A 16,977-nucleotide genomic window follows, 5' to 3' on the forward strand; every position below is an offset into this window, starting at 1 on the left:
TGTTTTAAATATTTTATTTGTTGCTTAAAAAATCTGAATAAAGTATCTTTTTCATTTTCTTAATTTAGTTGTTGAAGTTGCAACTTCACTAAAATAAGCAGAAGAATGATTTCACAGTTAAACTATAAACTCTGCTTATCAGGATGAAGCTCTTCTGCTTAAGTACAGAACACTTAAATTTACTGTAAAAATATTAAAGATCAGAGGTAAATGTGCATTAATAGCTGATTTTAGCAGTTTCAGTCTGAACTGCAAATTAACACCAGAGATAATAAAGACACATACGGTGTGTAACTGTCTATTAAACTTGGATTGTGTTTGAAAATAGACGAACTGTGTAACTTTGTTTCTCTTAATAACTGAATCAATGAGTTTGTGTATCAGGGTTGTTTCTGCTGCATCTCCCTCCAGCTCTTCCACAGCAGCAGATCTCGACTCTTCCCCAGAGCGACAACACAACGAGGCAACTTCAACCCATTAAACTGACCAACGCCGTCATCCCGGCCCATCGCCAGCAACATGGTGACGTTACCTGGCAACCAATAACACAGACAGTCAACCAGTAACACAGACGGTCAACCAGCAACACAGACAGTCAACCAGCAACACAGACAGTCAACCAATAACACAGACAGTCAACCAGCAACACAGACAGTCAACCAATAACACAGACAGTCAACCAATAACACAGACAGTCAACCAATAACACAGACAGTCAACCAGTAACACAGACGGTCAACCAGCAACACAGACAGTCAACCAATAACACAGACAGTCAACCAGCAACACAGACAGTCAACCAATAACACAGACAGTCAACCAATAACACAGACAGTCAACCAATAACACAGACAGTCAACCAGCAACACAGACAGTCAACCAATAACACAGACAGTCAACCAGCAACACAGACAGTCAACCAATAACACAGACAGTCAACCAGCAACACAGACAGTCAACCAATAACACAGACGGGCAGCAGACAGATGAGGTGTGTACCAGTGTGATAAGACGTTAGCGGCTTCGCGCTGAGACTGTTGACGATGTTGCTAACGGCGACGGCGGCATGCAGTCCTGCGTGATATGCCATCTTGGGTTCTTTGACATCATTGCAGTCACCCACTGCGAACACGTTGGAGAAACCATTGACCTGCAGGTGGTCGTTGACCTTCAGAGCTCCATTGTCAGCCAGACAGCCAGCTGCCAGAGAGACAGATAACTGATCAATGACTGACTGATCGATTGATCTGATCAGCAGAGTGTGTGTGGACTCACAGAAGCTAGAGGCATAGGCAGCAGAGTTGACCTTCAGTCCAGTGCAGCAGATGATCAGATCTGTGGTCAGTTTGTCTCCTTTATCTGTGGTGACCAGCATGTTGCTGCAGGTGACGTTCAGCTGCAGCTCCGACAGGTTCGACACTTTCTGTCCTGAAACACACAGCAGCAGCTTGATCTAGTAGCACAAACCCTGAACTCTGTCTGCAGGACTTTCATGTATCAGCATAAACCCTGAACCCTGTCTGCAGGACTTTCATGTATCAGCATAAACCCTGAAATATGTCTGCAGGGTATTGATTCGGCATCATAAACCCTGAACTCTGTCTGCAGGGTGTTCATGTAGCAGAATAAACCCTGAACACTGTCTGCAGGGTGTTCATGTAGCAGCATAAACCCTGAACTCTGTCTGCAGGGTGTTCATGGATCAACATAAACCCTGAACTCTGTCTGCAGGGTGTTCATGGATCAACATAAACCCTGAACTCTGTCCGCAGGACTTTCATGTATCAGCATAAACCCTGAACTCTGTCTGCAGGGTATTGATTCGGCATCATAAACCCTGAACTCTGTCTGCAGGGTGTTCATGTATCAGCATAAACCCTGAACTCTGTCTGCAGGGTGTTCATGGATCAACATAAACCCTGAACTCTGTCTGCAGGACTTTCATGTATCAGCATAAACCCTGAACTCTGTCTGCAGGACTTTCATGTATCAGCATAAACCCTGAACTCTGTCTGCAGGATGTTCATAATTTAACTGCAGTATGGTTGAGATGCACCATGTCCTCTAATAATCATCATGACAATGTGCTCCCTGTTATTTTTTCTTATCAGGTCCATCGACCTCCATCATCTCTGGCACTTCAACAACGGCTACACCACCGTCCATCAATAAAGAACTTTTTAAAGAGTTAGTTTTTAATTCATTTGGATTTGTTATTTATACATATATTTTATATATATTTGTATACCTTTTTACTTTATACTTTTGAATTGTTTACATTTATTGTATTTCGTTTATCATATTTTTTTAATATTAAACAGTGTTTTTATTGTAACTAAGGAGTTTATTACATCTGTATTTTACCATAAATATGTTAAAATTAAAATGTTTAGATTCTATAAATGATTTTTGATTAATATCTGAATTTTTAAATTGGTGTTCTGGAGAAGATAATGGCAATGAAAGTTGGTCAGAAAGACCCCTGAGACTCTAGAAGTGTCTCTGGAGGTCTGTTGCTCAGCTCTTCATCCTCCTCTCACAGTCTGAAACCCCTTGATTATGATTATTACAGCTGCTGGCGATATGAAGATGCCACTTGTTTAATCCAGGTAAGAGACAGATACAAATACTGTACAATATCTGCACCTGTTAATAAGATGTCTGTTACTTTGTGCTGTTTGTTGACACTGTTCTCTCATCGATGTTTCTGATATTTCTGATTGAACATTAATGAAGCATCGTTTTCTTACTGCATCAGTCACAGGCCTTCATATCAACAAATCATATTATACATTGGCTTATCATAATAATCAATCATTTTTGTTATTCTTATTTAATCTGAATTTATTACTGACTTGTCTGAGCTTATTATTATTATTATTATTTCAAAGTAGCTTAACTTTTGGTAAAAGGCCTCATCAGCTCTTTGAATGGCTTATTATGGACCCACTGTCCAAAATTCATATTCACACAAACTCTGTAATGATGCGTGTTACTTATCCAGTAACTAGTCTCCTCAGATTAAACAAGCATGTAAACTGGTGTTATGTTGGAGCACCATGGCAGGGATTACCTATCACCTGCAGTTTGTTCTGCAGAACAAAGTCTGTTAAAGGCCTTAAATATGGTCAGAACCTGTTTTTTATTCTTTATCCAAATACATCCAGGCTAATTGTCTTATTATATTAATATATGCTATATTGTTTGGTATACTATATAAGATTGTTAGAGCATTTGACCAAATAGCCTTAACTTTTGTAAATGAGCTCCGAAAAAGGTTTTATTTATTTGTCAATGTTAATGTTAGTCTATAAAGGTTCTGCAAAATAGGAGATTGACCATCAACAGTTGTGTATGCATGCAGTCTATTAATTTATGTTTTAGCCTTATTATTATTACTATTACTATTATTATTAGAATATTAATGCATATAAAATAATCTGTGCACTCTGCACGCATATTAACAACACATTGTGGTCACCTCTAGACGTCTTTTTGCCAACCGAGTTCAAAATTCCTAGAAGTGCCTCTGAAACTTAGTACATTTACTCCAGTATTGTACTTTAGTACAGTTTTGAGGTACTTGTACTTTACTGGAGTATTTCCATGTGAAGCTACTTTCTACATTTCAGAGGGAAATATTGTACTTTCTACTCCACTACATTTATTTGACAGCTTTAGTTACTTTTCAGATGAAGATTTGACACAATGGATAATATAACAAGCTTTTAAAATACAACACATTGTTAAAGATGAAACCAGTGGTTTCCAACCTTTTTGGCTTTTGACGTCTTACAAAAAGCAGTGTGTAGTCGGGGTCACATTTACCACTGGACTAAACTAGCTAACTGTATATAAAGTAGTGTAAACTAGCTCCACCTCCAGCAGCTACAACAGTAACATGCTGCTCTAACACTGATGCTTCACTATTAATAATCTAATGATGTCATATATAATAATATATCAGTCAGAGGGACCAAACCACTACTTTTACTTTGCTGTATTGGTACTTTTACTGCAGTAAAGGATCTGCGTACATGGAGGTGCGCTCTTACCCAGCAGCAGCTCCACTCCTTTCTCCAGCAGAACCTCCTTGGCCTGCTGTCGGACGCTGGGCAGCAGCTCCGGGTCGGCCAGGCCGATCCTGGAGTGGATCAGAACCACCTGGACACGAGAGAAACCCCAGAATCAAAAACTGAAGCTTCTTTTTTTTTTTTTATTTTTTTTAAATGTTGCAGTTTTCTTTCTTATTGCCTGAATGTTAAATTACTTTCTAATTTAATTAACTTAATTGTTTGTAGTACTAGCAGTAGTGGTAGTAGTGGTGGAAATAGCAGTATTATCAGTAGAAGTACTAGTAGTAGTATGAACAGAAGTAGAAGTACAGTAAAGGCTGGATGTTGCATGGCTGTTATATTATGTTTTCTGTCTCCAGCCCACCTCCTAACATTTGACAGGTGTGTGACCTGTGAGGAGAGGATCACCTGATTAGCAAGCTAACCCACTAGCATGTTTACTCCCGACTCACTGTTGTGTGAGCTGATATGTTATCTCATAGACACACTGTGTTGTTGATTTATGAGCTTTTAATTTAAAATGTTTCACATTTCAGCAGGAATTAATTGTTGAGGATGATGTTTGTTTTTACGTCATTAGCATTGAGCTGCGTCCTGTTATCAGATTCTTCTCTGATCAGACGTTAACACATATTAACTAACCTTTGATACAGAAATTATAACTAACTTATACTGACGGGATCTTTTTACATTTACAAATGTTTTGGAGTGTTTCAATCAGTCCAAACTAATGAGAGGTGAAAGAATAAAGAAACACAGCAGGTAGATTATTGGCTTTATAGTGTTTTTCTACATTCTACAATGACTGTTCTGTTTTGTTTTGCAGTAAAACCAGACAAGCTAGCAAGGTCATCAAAAACTATCAAAATACTTCACAGAGTGCATTTATCACCCAATCATCTCTCCAGGTTTAAACCTATCATCTCTTCAATGTGCTCTAAATACAAAATAAATACTGGCAACCTTACACATTGTCTAAAATATATGAAACTGTCCTGTACGAAATGCGGAACATGTCGGTAACTGAGCTTGAATTTGATCCAGTATCTCTCCTCCCTGGTCTTCCTGATATGCATATTACTAATGTAGATCATAGAAATAGTGTAGAATAATAATAGGCTGAATTGTGTAATTCACTCCAAGACTGTTTCTTTGAACTAATTGTGTAAACTCTTTCTCAGATATGTGAATGTGTTTTAACTAGAACTTTGATATGAAGTATATGAACTACTGAGGCCCAGCTCTGGTGGCTGCTGTGAACGATGTTCCTGTAGAAAAGGAGGTTTTTCTTTTCTTTGTCTATGCTGAGCTAAACACTGATATATTTTAGACTCTCAGTTTGTCGTCACCTTCTTATCTGGATACTCTGTCTTGATCTCAGCAGCCATCTCCACCCCGGTTGACCCACCGCCCACCACCAGCACCGAGCCTGCTGCCTGGACCTGAACACACACACACACACGTTGGATGACCTATAATGATCTCATGATGTATGTAAAATATAAGATAAATAAGTTGTCTCGTCTTTCTGCAGACTCCAGTGTTACTCTGTATCAAACCTGTGTGACGAAGTCCTCATAGGTCTGGATGGCAGTCTGGTATGTTGCCACGGTGTTGAACTTCCCGGGAAATGACCCGTCGGTCCCCGTACACAGGATGAGGTGTGAGTACTGGATCTCCTGCGGCACAGAGCACCAAACTCTTAAAGGTCAGATCTCATTGTTACCATTTAACATCTAACATCATTTATTATAAGATGAGGAGAAGCAGAACTGCTGTCAGACAGAACCAGCTGATCCAGAACAACTCAAACATCTAAAGTTTTACTGTTTATCCATAAATCTCTGAAAGGTTCATCAGATCTTCTCACAGTAAGAAGCTTCCAGAGCTCTCAGCTCAGCTGTTTCTGGTCTTGTTTTGTTTCCTAAAGTTAAACACGATGACGCTGTTTTCAGGTTCTATGATGCTCACATGAACTACCTGAAGATCTCAGACTGGAGACGATGCCGACTGCTGGTACAGTTTTTCCAAATGGTTCCCTGACGGATCAATACCGAGTCCACATCTCATTCTGAGATAAAAACACTAACAACAGGCAGCACATGAGGATCATTTCATGGCCGTCTGTGAAGTTACATCACCTTTTTATTGTGTTTATGTAGTTTAATGGTTGATAGTGTATAAATGTGCATATAGTGTAAATACAGTCAGACGTGTAGCTCTCTATAGAACGTACTACAGTGCGTGACAGCGAGTCTTGTTTTGTGGTTGAATATCGATGTATTTCAGTGTGAATACGTGTTTGAACATAAACTGTAGAGTTTGGAAGTGAGGATGTAAACATGTCAAATGTTTTGTTGCTTGTTTGTATTTGAGTGAGAAAAGTATTGAGGACATTTGAAGGCTGCAGTCACTGAACGCTTTCTGTGTGAAAACTATGCAAATGTGTCACAGTTTGATCCAGAATTGTTGCTGTTGAAGAGTTTGAACATGTGGACTCAGTATTGATCCCTGCAGGGAACCAATAACAACTGAAGAAATCTGTTTATCACAACTTTTAATTACATTTTAAAGCTGAACTTCAACTTTCATTGTTTATGCTGTTTTTTAATGCTCCTTTACTTTTTATTTTCTATCTTATGATTTTTTTTTACTGTTTTATTACTTTTTGTTCTTATATTCTTTTGCATCATCTAAGGCACTTTAAATGTCCTCGTGTATGAAGTGTGACATATAAACTGACTTTTGTGCCGGTGCAACAACGTGATAAACTGTCTGTTATGTTGGAGTCCAACATCAGCTTCACGACTTTAACTCTCAGTGAATTAGACGTGAATCAGCCAGCAGATGGCAGCACAGTCAGCGTGTCCTCACCCTCCCTCCCTGCAGGACGACCATCTGTCTGTCAGTGTCCACTCGCTCCACTCGGCCCTGAACGAAACTGTGTCCAAAAGTGTTGGCGTACGGGATGAAGGTCCTCTGAGCAAAGCCTGCAGGAGGTCAAAGGTCACAGTATGACACACACTGGTTATCACAGTTATTACTGGCTGCAGACTCAGACGCTGGGAAAGCCCTCTATGACACCACAACAATCATAACTTTATTAATTTAAGACTTTCTGGGGCTTGTTTATACTTTTGGGTTCGGATCGTTGCAATAGTAAAACCCTGAATTTGGATTTATCTAAAGCAGTAGCCCTTTCTGATCTGACTGTCTCGCCAGCCATATATAATTTGAAGCATCAAACTTGGACAAGTATTTTCAGCATCTCATACATCAAGTGCTAGAGGAGTAACTGTATTGATTCATAAATCTGTTCCAATGCAGATACAGGATGTGGTTGAGGATCCGACTGGGAGGTTTCTGATTATTCATGGATCTTCTTATTTGGATGTTACTCTTGTGCAAACTAGGAAAACAAAAGAGTGTTTCATCCAAGAAATTAATCTAATAGACATTTGGCAACATCTAAAACCAAAGACTAGAGAAAACTCTTGTTTCCTCGGCAAACACCAAACCTATTCAAGAATCAAATTATATTTAAATCTCAGCTGGACTTGAAGGATGTCATTATAATGGCAAGACCACACTGGTTTTATACAGGGAAGACCAGGCTTCCACAACGTCAGGAGGGTACTAAATATCTTATACAACCAACAAGGGGAACCAAACATCGTAATCCTTTGAACTGATGCAGAGAAGGCCTTCAACAGAGTTGAATGGCCATATCTATTTGATGTCTGGATTTGGAAAGAAGTTTTGTATATAGTCATGCGGATGATACTGTAGCTGTATGATGATGATGCAACTGTATGTGCCTGTAAGGGCTGATGATCATACTCACATTACTGAATTAGAGGCCTTCTTGGCTGCTGTGAAAAATTGGATGTCACTAAATTTCCTGCTTCTAAACTCGGATAAAGCTGAGATGCTGGTCGTTGCCCCTGCTAGACACTGAAACCAGTTCGATCAAGTCACAGAAACACTCGACAACTTTGTGATTTCACTAAGTGTGGCATCCACGAATCTTGGTGTTACATTTGATGCACGCCTCTCCTTTGATAAGCACATTAAAGGAATCACCAACACTGCCTTTTTCCACTTATATAACGTAGCTAAAATTTGGTCTTCCCTGTCCATGGCTGACGCAGAGACTCTAATACATGCATTTGTTTCATCCAGACTTCATTACTGTAGTTCTCTGTTTTCTGGTATTAATTAAAAAAAGAATAGAAAAGTAAAAATGTATTTATAAAAAACTTGGAAAGATATCAGAAAAAAACATTAAATTAATAAAATACAGAAAATAAATTGGGGAAAAACTTCTGAACAATACAGAAAAAAATAATGATAAACGATTTAAAAAAGATTGCATATATTTGCTGATAAAAATTAAAATGGAATAAAATAATTTCAAAACATTGATAGAATTTAACAGCATTACAAACTAAAAACTTCTTATAAAAAAAATACAAGTAAAACAAAAATGAAAAAAACAAAAAGTATGGATTATATTAATTATAAATATTAAAGTGAGTACTTGGTTGGACAGATGCTCATAGTGCTGCCACGTTGTGATGGAAAGTGTCTGTCATGTTGAATAATGATGATAGTATGATAATAACAACAACAATAATAATAATAATAACAACAACAATAACAATAATAATAATAATAATGTGAATACCGGGCTGGACGGACGCTCGGAGTGCTGCCACGTTGTGATGGAAAGCGTCTCTCATGTCGATTAGAGTGAAGTTGAGTCCTTGAGACTTCAGCTGCTGAGCTGCTGCAATGCCGCCAAATCCACCGCCAACCACCACGACATGGACACCCTCTACTGACGAGGCCTGACCCCCCATCTCTGCACACACACACACACACACACACACACACACACACACACACACACACACACACACACACAGTGTTGAAGCCCAACAGCACCTCCTGGTGGATGAACATGAGAGCAGCAGAAGGATACAGTGGACACAATTGTGAGGACAATTTTGTTGTTGTGCATTTATGTAATTGCCAAATATTTACCTGTTAAACACTTCCTGTTAGAATTTAAGTTCATTGTTGAGATTTTGTGGACTTTTAGTCGTTTCTAGACCATAATTTGGTATCATGTGGCTAATAAACCCACTGCTGTGATTCTGCAGTTCTTCAGTTCTGAACTTTGTTATTATTCAACTCTGTTAGTTTGGTTTAGTTGTTAGTTGATATGTTTTCCATGAAGAATTTAAAAAAATATTTCATCGTGTTGAATCACACACTGGTAAATTTTAGTGTCATGTAAATGCAGGGGGGGGGAAATAGGTATTCGATACGTCAACATTTTTTTCAGGAAACATATTTTCATTGCAGCTATTCACATGCAATTAAGACGAGACATTGGTATTAACTCAATAAGGCAACACAGCTAAAGAAATTGGAATGACACAGGAAGAAAGTGTTGAACATGCTAACTAAAATACTTGGTGGAGAAGCCTTTGTTAGCAATGAACTTCAAGACGCTTCCTGTATGAAGACACTAATCTCTCTAATCCATCTCTTCGGGAGGGTTTGTTCCATTCTTCTAAGCAGACAGTCTTCATATGATGAAGACTCTGGGGGGTGCTGGTGAATCTTTATCTTCAGTTTCTTCCACAAATGTTCTATTGGGTTCTAGTTGGGTGACTGAATGGACCTTTCCAACATCTTTATTGTCTTTCTCTGGAACCAGTTGAGTCGCCTTTGCAGTGTGTTTTGGATTGTTGTCTTGTTGGAGGGTCCAGCTGTGTCTCATCCTCATTGTCCTGGTGGATGGAAACAGATTCTTCTCAATGAGACCATGAGATAGAAACAGCTCCAGATCATAAAGCTTCCATCTCGTGTAGTTAGAGCCAAAAAAAGAATTTGTGTCTCATCTGACCACATCACATTCTTCCAGTAATCTACAGGCTTCTCCGGATGTTGTGTAGCAAACTTCAAACAAGCTTCAACATGTCTTTTCTTCAGTAATGGAGTCTTATGGGGTGATCGTGCATGGAGATTGTGATGGTGGAGTGCATTGCCTTTTCTTTTCTGTGTGATAATTGTACCTGCTTCTTCCAGGTCTTTCTGGAGCTCTTCGTGAGTGGTCCTTGGATCTTTGTCTACTCTTCTGACTAATTTTCTTACTTCCCAGTCAGCAGTCTTGCGAGGAGCTTCAGTGTGTGGCCGGTTGTTGGTGGAGTGTTAATGGTCCCAGTGGTGCTTGTGGGAACATTTAGGAGTTGAGGAATCAGTCGCTAACCGATGTCATTCAACAATCTTGTTGTGAAGGTTTTGTCAGAGCTCGTTGCCTCTAATCATCATGAGATGGTTCTTATGTGACAGTTTGGCAGCAAATGATGCGTCACAGATGTTAAACCTTTTAAAAGAGTGGAAGTGCTAACAGCCACATGCTCTAACCGGCTGATTCTAATTAGCACAGGTAAGAGGACTAATTAGTGGAATCACTTGGTTCAGAGCTTTTTCTTACTGCGTGTTCAATACTTTTTTCCTTCATTCCAATTTGATGCACAGAACTTTTGTATTGATAGGGATGTCATGATTTTGTTAGCTTGTTTGCCTTATTGAGTTAATACCAATGTCTGGTCTTCATTTCATATGAATAGCTGCACTGGAAATATGTTTAATTAAAAAAGTTGATGTGTTGACTAATTATTTCCCCTACTGTATGATCTGTATAGAAATTATATATTGTTATAACACCTTACCAAACTAAAATATAAAAACTCAGACATCACAGCATGAAAATAAATTAAAAAAAACATATACATGAATAAATAAATACAATAAGGGGAAATTTCATCTCATTAATGTTTTGGGGTTTTTTTCTCCAAAAAGATACAATAAATAAATAAATACGATGCTGCTGCAGGGATTTTTGTGTGACACTTTTCCACGTGCATCAAACACTCTTTTTAAAGTATCTTTAAGGAGATTATTTACATATAAAAACCTTGAAATTTGCTGTTTATAAATGATAGTTTTTCTTAATTTAGCTCATGTGTATTCCACAAACACACTGGACAGACTGAGCCAACAGGAGGAGAGATTCCTCCTCTAGAGTCTTTACTCAGTCTTCATGTTTCATTGACCTGCACTGATTCTCACAAAACTCATCTTCTTTCAATGTTATCAGCCCGTTAAATGGTCATTGTCATCAGACCCATAGATCTGAGGTAGTATGACCCTACTCTCTACCTCCTGATTGGCTCAGTGAGCCATTATCATCTGTTGGAAAGCTGGATCACCACAGGGACATCCGAGTCTCACATCAAAATGTGTAACAGCATCTACGTCACGTGACTGTCATTTCTTTCTGTGAAAACAAAAAGAATGGCTGACAATCCTCACAAACCTCACCACTAGATGCCACTAAACTCTTCACACTGGACCTTTCATGAGCTGATAAAATCTGAATCGGCTGGAAAACTCACCTGAACCCTGAACGTCTGACTCTTAAACCTTAAAGTCTTCAGTTCAGTACCCAAAACACAGAGACGCGTCCTCATTATCACACTGAACAGATTTATGTCACCACAACCTGAGTAAGACATCACAGGAGAGCTGCAACGATTCACTGATTCATTGATTAGTTGACTGACAGAAGATTAATTAAACCATTTTGATAACTGATTAATTGTTTTAGTTAATTTGACTCTTGATAATTTGGGGACTTTCTGTGACGTACATGACAGTAAACAATATTTTTGCAGTTTTGGATTATTGATCAGATAAAACAAGACAATTGAAAGCTCTATGAAATCATAATGAGCATTTTTCACTATTTTCTGACATTTTACAGACAAAACTGGTAATCAATTAATCAAGAAAATAATGTGCAGATGAATCAATAATGAAATAATAAAAATAATTCTTGGCAACAGCTTTACAACACAGTGACACACAGAGAGATGATCAGTCTGTCGTCACTTCAGCAGCTGTTTAACACAGTGAACTTTATCACTAATGACACATCACTGCTCTGTGGGTCACAGTGTCGCATGAAATCATCATCTCATTAGTTCATCTATAAACAAGTTCACATCTCTTCTTACATTTACATCCTGAAAGTACAGAAACATGATCCCGTCACTCATTTATCTTTATATCTGTCCCACATGTTCACCTGAACCTTTTAAAATTATCTCATTCATTCCTTGTTGGTCGAGGTCGTCTGTCTGCAGTCGTCTTGTTTCTATTTGCTGATTGTCTGATTATGAATGTTTCTTGTTCTCAGGTGTCTCTTTGAAGAGAGAAATTGATCTCAGTGAGACTACTTGATTATATTAAATACAAATAAAAACTGAGAATGTTTAGTCTGATCCCTGAGTTTCAAAGTTGGCAATTAATTTAATTATTGACAACTAATCGAGTAATTGACTAACTGTTGCAGCTTTAAAATGTAATAATAATAATAATAATAATAATAACAATAATAAAATGAAAGAACTCATGCTGTTGCATCATGAGTAGTTTAAATACATTCTGCTTTTATCACGTTCAAACTTTTACAGTTTTACTGCAGGACTTTCTCATATACTATATACTACTATACTCATATATTATCTCATATACTTCTAAAGTATTGATTTACTGTTTTAGTACTTTTTGTCCGCTGTTTTCAGGAACGTGATGTTTCCTCAGCACGTCCTGTTGCTTCAGAATCTCAGCAATGATGTAAAATACAGGATATAAGTAATAATCTCAGTAAAGATGTGAAATACGGGATATAAGTAATAATCTCAGTAAAGATGAAGATACAGGATATAAGTAATAATCTCAGTAAAGATGTGAAATACGGGATATAAGTAATAATCTCAGTAAAGATGAAGATACAGGATATAAGTAATAATCTCAGTAAAGATGAAGATACAGGATATAAGTAATAATCTCAGTAAAGATGAAGATACAGGATATAAGTAATAATCTCAGTAAAGATGTGAAATACGGGATATAAGTAATAATCTCAGTAAAGATGTAAAATACGGGATATAAGTAATAATCTCAGTAAAGTTGAAGATACGGGATATAAGTAATAATCTCAGTAAAGATGTGAAATACGGGATATAAGTGACTCACCGGCTTCAGGTAAACGTTCAGTTGTCTTTTCTTTCGGAGTTTCTGCAGTTTGTCTTTCATCACTGTTATCACAGCTGCGTGTTTCTTCCTCTGACGACACGAGTTCTCTACCAATCACAGCCCCGCCCCGCCCACCTCATGAGGAGGGGGGCGGGGCGGGCTCTTCTGCTGCCTTCAGTGCTGTGGGAAATATTAAAGTCCGTTCTGAAACGCACCTTTTGGTCAAAAATTAAACCACTTCTCTTCCTTCATGCTAACACACTGTTGTATCATCTGTTTTATTATTACTGTTGCTTTCATCTTTAGCCATTTTATTATTGTTGGGCATTTATACAATTCAATTTTTTTTATTTTTAAGAGTCTGATTTTATCGGTGTTATTGCATCCTGAGATGTTTTCATCCTGGTTCAACATTTACACAACTTTACAACTTTGATGTAAGTGCTGTATAAATAAATTGTATTATTATTATTATCATTATTATTAATAATAAGAGCCCATATGTATAAAGCAATATGAGGCAAAATGTAACAGAAAATAAAAACAGGCAAATAAGTTCTCATAATACATAAAATATAAAGTCAAAGTCTTACAAATTTAAATGACATAACCTGTGATGAAGTGAAAAAATTCTGATTAGTAACTGCAAAAAAAAAGAAAGAAAAAAAGAAATACATTTAATGAAATAAAAGTATATGATAAAATATATATTTATTAAGTTATATAGACTTTTTATAATCTATTTTATCTGTTATCAAGACATTCAAGTTTTAACCTTTAGTCTTACTTTAATCTCTTGCATGTGAATAAAACATCACATATTCCACATGTAAAACATACTTATAGGCACATGTGGTTTTCAAGTATTTCACAAATTAAATATTTTTAAAAGTTATAAATATTTTAAACCTCAACAAACTGAGGAAGACTGTGAGATGTGGTTGAAATCTCTAGAAAAAGCATATTTCAGATATAAAGATTTCACATTGAGCCACATGAGGTTTCTGGACATTTATGTTTTAATATCGTTTGAAAACATATGAACTTTTTTTAAAAGCTTTATTTCATCATCACAATACCAGGTTGTATTGTTATGGCCCTGTCACATCCTGCCAGGACTCTTCCTGTTTTTGTTCTTTTGGGTTTTCTAGGATACATTTATGTTGCCTGGTCATTTGGTTGAGATTGTTTATGTTATTTGACTTATCTTTGAAGGACTCTCTGGTATTCGCAGTTAGATTGTGATGTTGTGTGCTTGAGTTTTGTGTTCTGGGACTTTCTGACTTGGTGTTACTTTGGTTGCCTTTTATTGGTTGGTCTGTTGTCTGTTTCCTCTGCCTCTCGTTCTGTGTGTGTGGTGGGCAAGCCTTTCCCTTTAGTGTCTTACCTAGTCTATCAGCTCGCAGTCTGCCCTTGTGTTGTCACTTGTTCCTTGTTGTCTGATTACTTTAGTTCCTGTTTTATTTTGAAATGTTTTCTCCTTGTGTTTTGTTACCTTTACTTCCTGTGTTTTCCTGCCTTTGTTGATTGCCTCGTGTGTTTCACCTGTGTCTTGTTTCACTCACCTGTGTTCAGTTTGTGATCAGACTCTGTGTATTTAAGTCGTGAGGTCTGTACTACAAAGCAGGATTTAGGGTTATCGAGGTAACTTCAAGTTCAACTCTGAGTTTTCAGTCCTACGACACTGGTGCACTTCCTACCGTGGTTCATCACCATGGAAACTGATGCTGAACAGCTAACCTGCTCTGGAGCAGGTCAACTTCAGAGGATCAACACCCTGACCACTGACCAATCACATCACTGGAAAGAAAGAGTCATCATTCCCCCAAGATCCGGATAAAAGTCCTGAATTTACAGTAAAGTGACATGTAAGAAGATCAATATATATTCTTATAGGTCAGTAGAAACATTTCATTGTTCCATGTTTCTATTTCCGCTCTGGTTTTAAAAACAGAGCTTCTAACAAACAGAGAGATTGTTTACGACAGTAGACACATTATGAAGATTTTAGCTGCATTTTAATAGTTGAAGTTGATTTTTCTCCCGGAGTGAAGCTGACAGCAAAGATGATTTTACACTCTGATTCATCACTGCAGTCAGAATAACATGAGACAACTGTGTGATGAAAACTGCAAATAAAAATGAAATATTGTCTTTTTATCAGAAAAATAATCCACACTGTTAATTGGTTCCCATGATTATAAAGCAACATTTGGGTCAGATAGACTCATCAGTCATTAAATACTTTTACACTCTTTACTTCAGTAGCAGAAACAGTCTGACAATACTTTAAGTTTGTTATGTGACATATTCAGATGGTTTCTTCTTCATTTCAATTTCCAATTCAATTTTGTTTATGTATCACCAAATCACTACAAAAGTCATCTCAGGGCACTTTTCACATAGAGCAGGTCTAGACCATACTCTTAAATTTACAGAGACCCAACAATTCCCTGATGAGCAGGAACTGGCAAAGGTTGTAAGGAAAAACTCCCCTTTAATGGGAAGAAACATAAGCAGAACCCGGCTCTCGGTGGACTAGTTTTTCTGCATCTTTTTGAGAAAGGATGTGCCTGATTTTTGCAATATTACGTAAGTGAAAAAAGGCGGTCCTTGAAATTTGTTTAATATGGGAGCTGAAGGACATACCCTGATCCGTATCTTAATATGTATCTTTAATACAGTAAAGAGTAAAGTGCAGAGTAAAGGACAATACTTGAGTAAATGTACTTAGTTACTTTCCACCACTGACACATTCATAACTTGTCTTTAATAATCATATGAAAGCTTCAGTTTTATAGAGCAGTTTAAGCAGGGAGCCATGGTTAGGGTTCAACGAGATCAGATGCACAGTCCATCACTGCACCCTGCCGAGACCAGTTTTATTTCTCATTCAGGATATATGGTGTCCATTTTAGAGATCCAGATTCTTTCTGCCCTTCTTCTCTGACCTCTGGTCCACTTTGGATTAGTCTGTAAGACCGTGGCTTGGACTGAGTGCCATCCATGTTGTACAAAATGATTCACTAGAGGAGTGTGCATCTCTTTTTGCCTTAAAATATTATATTTGTGTTGAGTGAACCTCACAGCTATGGAATTTTTGGTTTCACCAACATATAGCAGTCCACACTGTGCACATGTTATTAAGTAAACACGGTTTTAAGAGTGTACATTCCCCCATGTATGTGTATTTGCTGCGCAACCAAGTTTGGTGCTTGAAAAATTCCCCCTGACCTCTCGGTCTTAGGGTGAGAAGTGGTGAGACCTTGGCCTTGACCAGGTAATCTTGCAGGTTTCTGTTTTTTTTGGGTTTTTTTTTTTTTGAAGGCTGCAACTATTCTGTGTTTCTGTAGAATTTGAGTTCCACTTAGTGCTTTTTGAAAGTTTGTTTTAATCACTCTAACCAATCTCACTGCAGATGCAGAATATGTTTAAGTATTGTAGACACCACCTGAGGTTTAGTTTCCAGGAATGTTTTTAAGGATTTCCTGAGGAAAGATCTAGAATACCCTCTAGTGCGAAGTGGCCCTCGTGAGGATGGCTTCCGCGTGTCTGAAGGTGGCCCCTGGATAACTATCTATCTGTAAGTCTGCGGCTGTAAACGGTGGCACTCTGGTGACGTTGGAGTCCCCCATGATGAGCCATTTTTTACCAACACTAAGACCCCAGTCCTGCAATTTGTTGCATTTGTTGACATGTCTGGTAGGTTTGCATGTGGGAGTCTCTGGTGTGGGAGGCGTGTGGTCTTGTCTTTTGGGCCCCAGGTTAATCCGACTCTGGACTG

At 37.9% G+C, this 16,977-nt stretch overlaps 1 protein-coding gene across 1 annotated transcript; it reads right to left on the bottom strand.

Annotated features, from left to right (window-relative positions):
• Positions 1 to 179: 179 nt before the first annotated feature.
• Positions 180 to 13,300, bottom strand: aifm2 (apoptosis inducing factor mitochondria associated 2). The gene is made up of 9 exons (XM_044373339.1): positions 13,194 to 13,300; positions 8,764 to 8,940; positions 6,951 to 7,066; positions 5,636 to 5,755; positions 5,426 to 5,518; positions 4,056 to 4,164; positions 1,276 to 1,428; positions 1,000 to 1,200; positions 180 to 532 (listed from the first exon to the last, which is right to left on the bottom strand). Exons 2-9 carry the CDS (start codon positions 8,936 to 8,938, stop codon positions 381 to 383), a joined length of 1,119 nt encoding a protein of 372 aa, XP_044229274.1. The 5' UTR covers positions 8,939 to 8,940; positions 13,194 to 13,300; the 3' UTR covers positions 180 to 380.
• Between the last annotated feature and the right edge of the window lie 3,677 nt (positions 13,301 to 16,977).

Source organism: Thunnus albacares, chromosome 14 (genome assembly GCF_914725855.1).
Source record: "Thunnus albacares chromosome 14, fThuAlb1.1, whole genome shotgun sequence".
Classification (NCBI taxonomy): Eukaryota; Metazoa; Chordata; class Actinopteri; order Scombriformes; family Scombridae; genus Thunnus; species Thunnus albacares.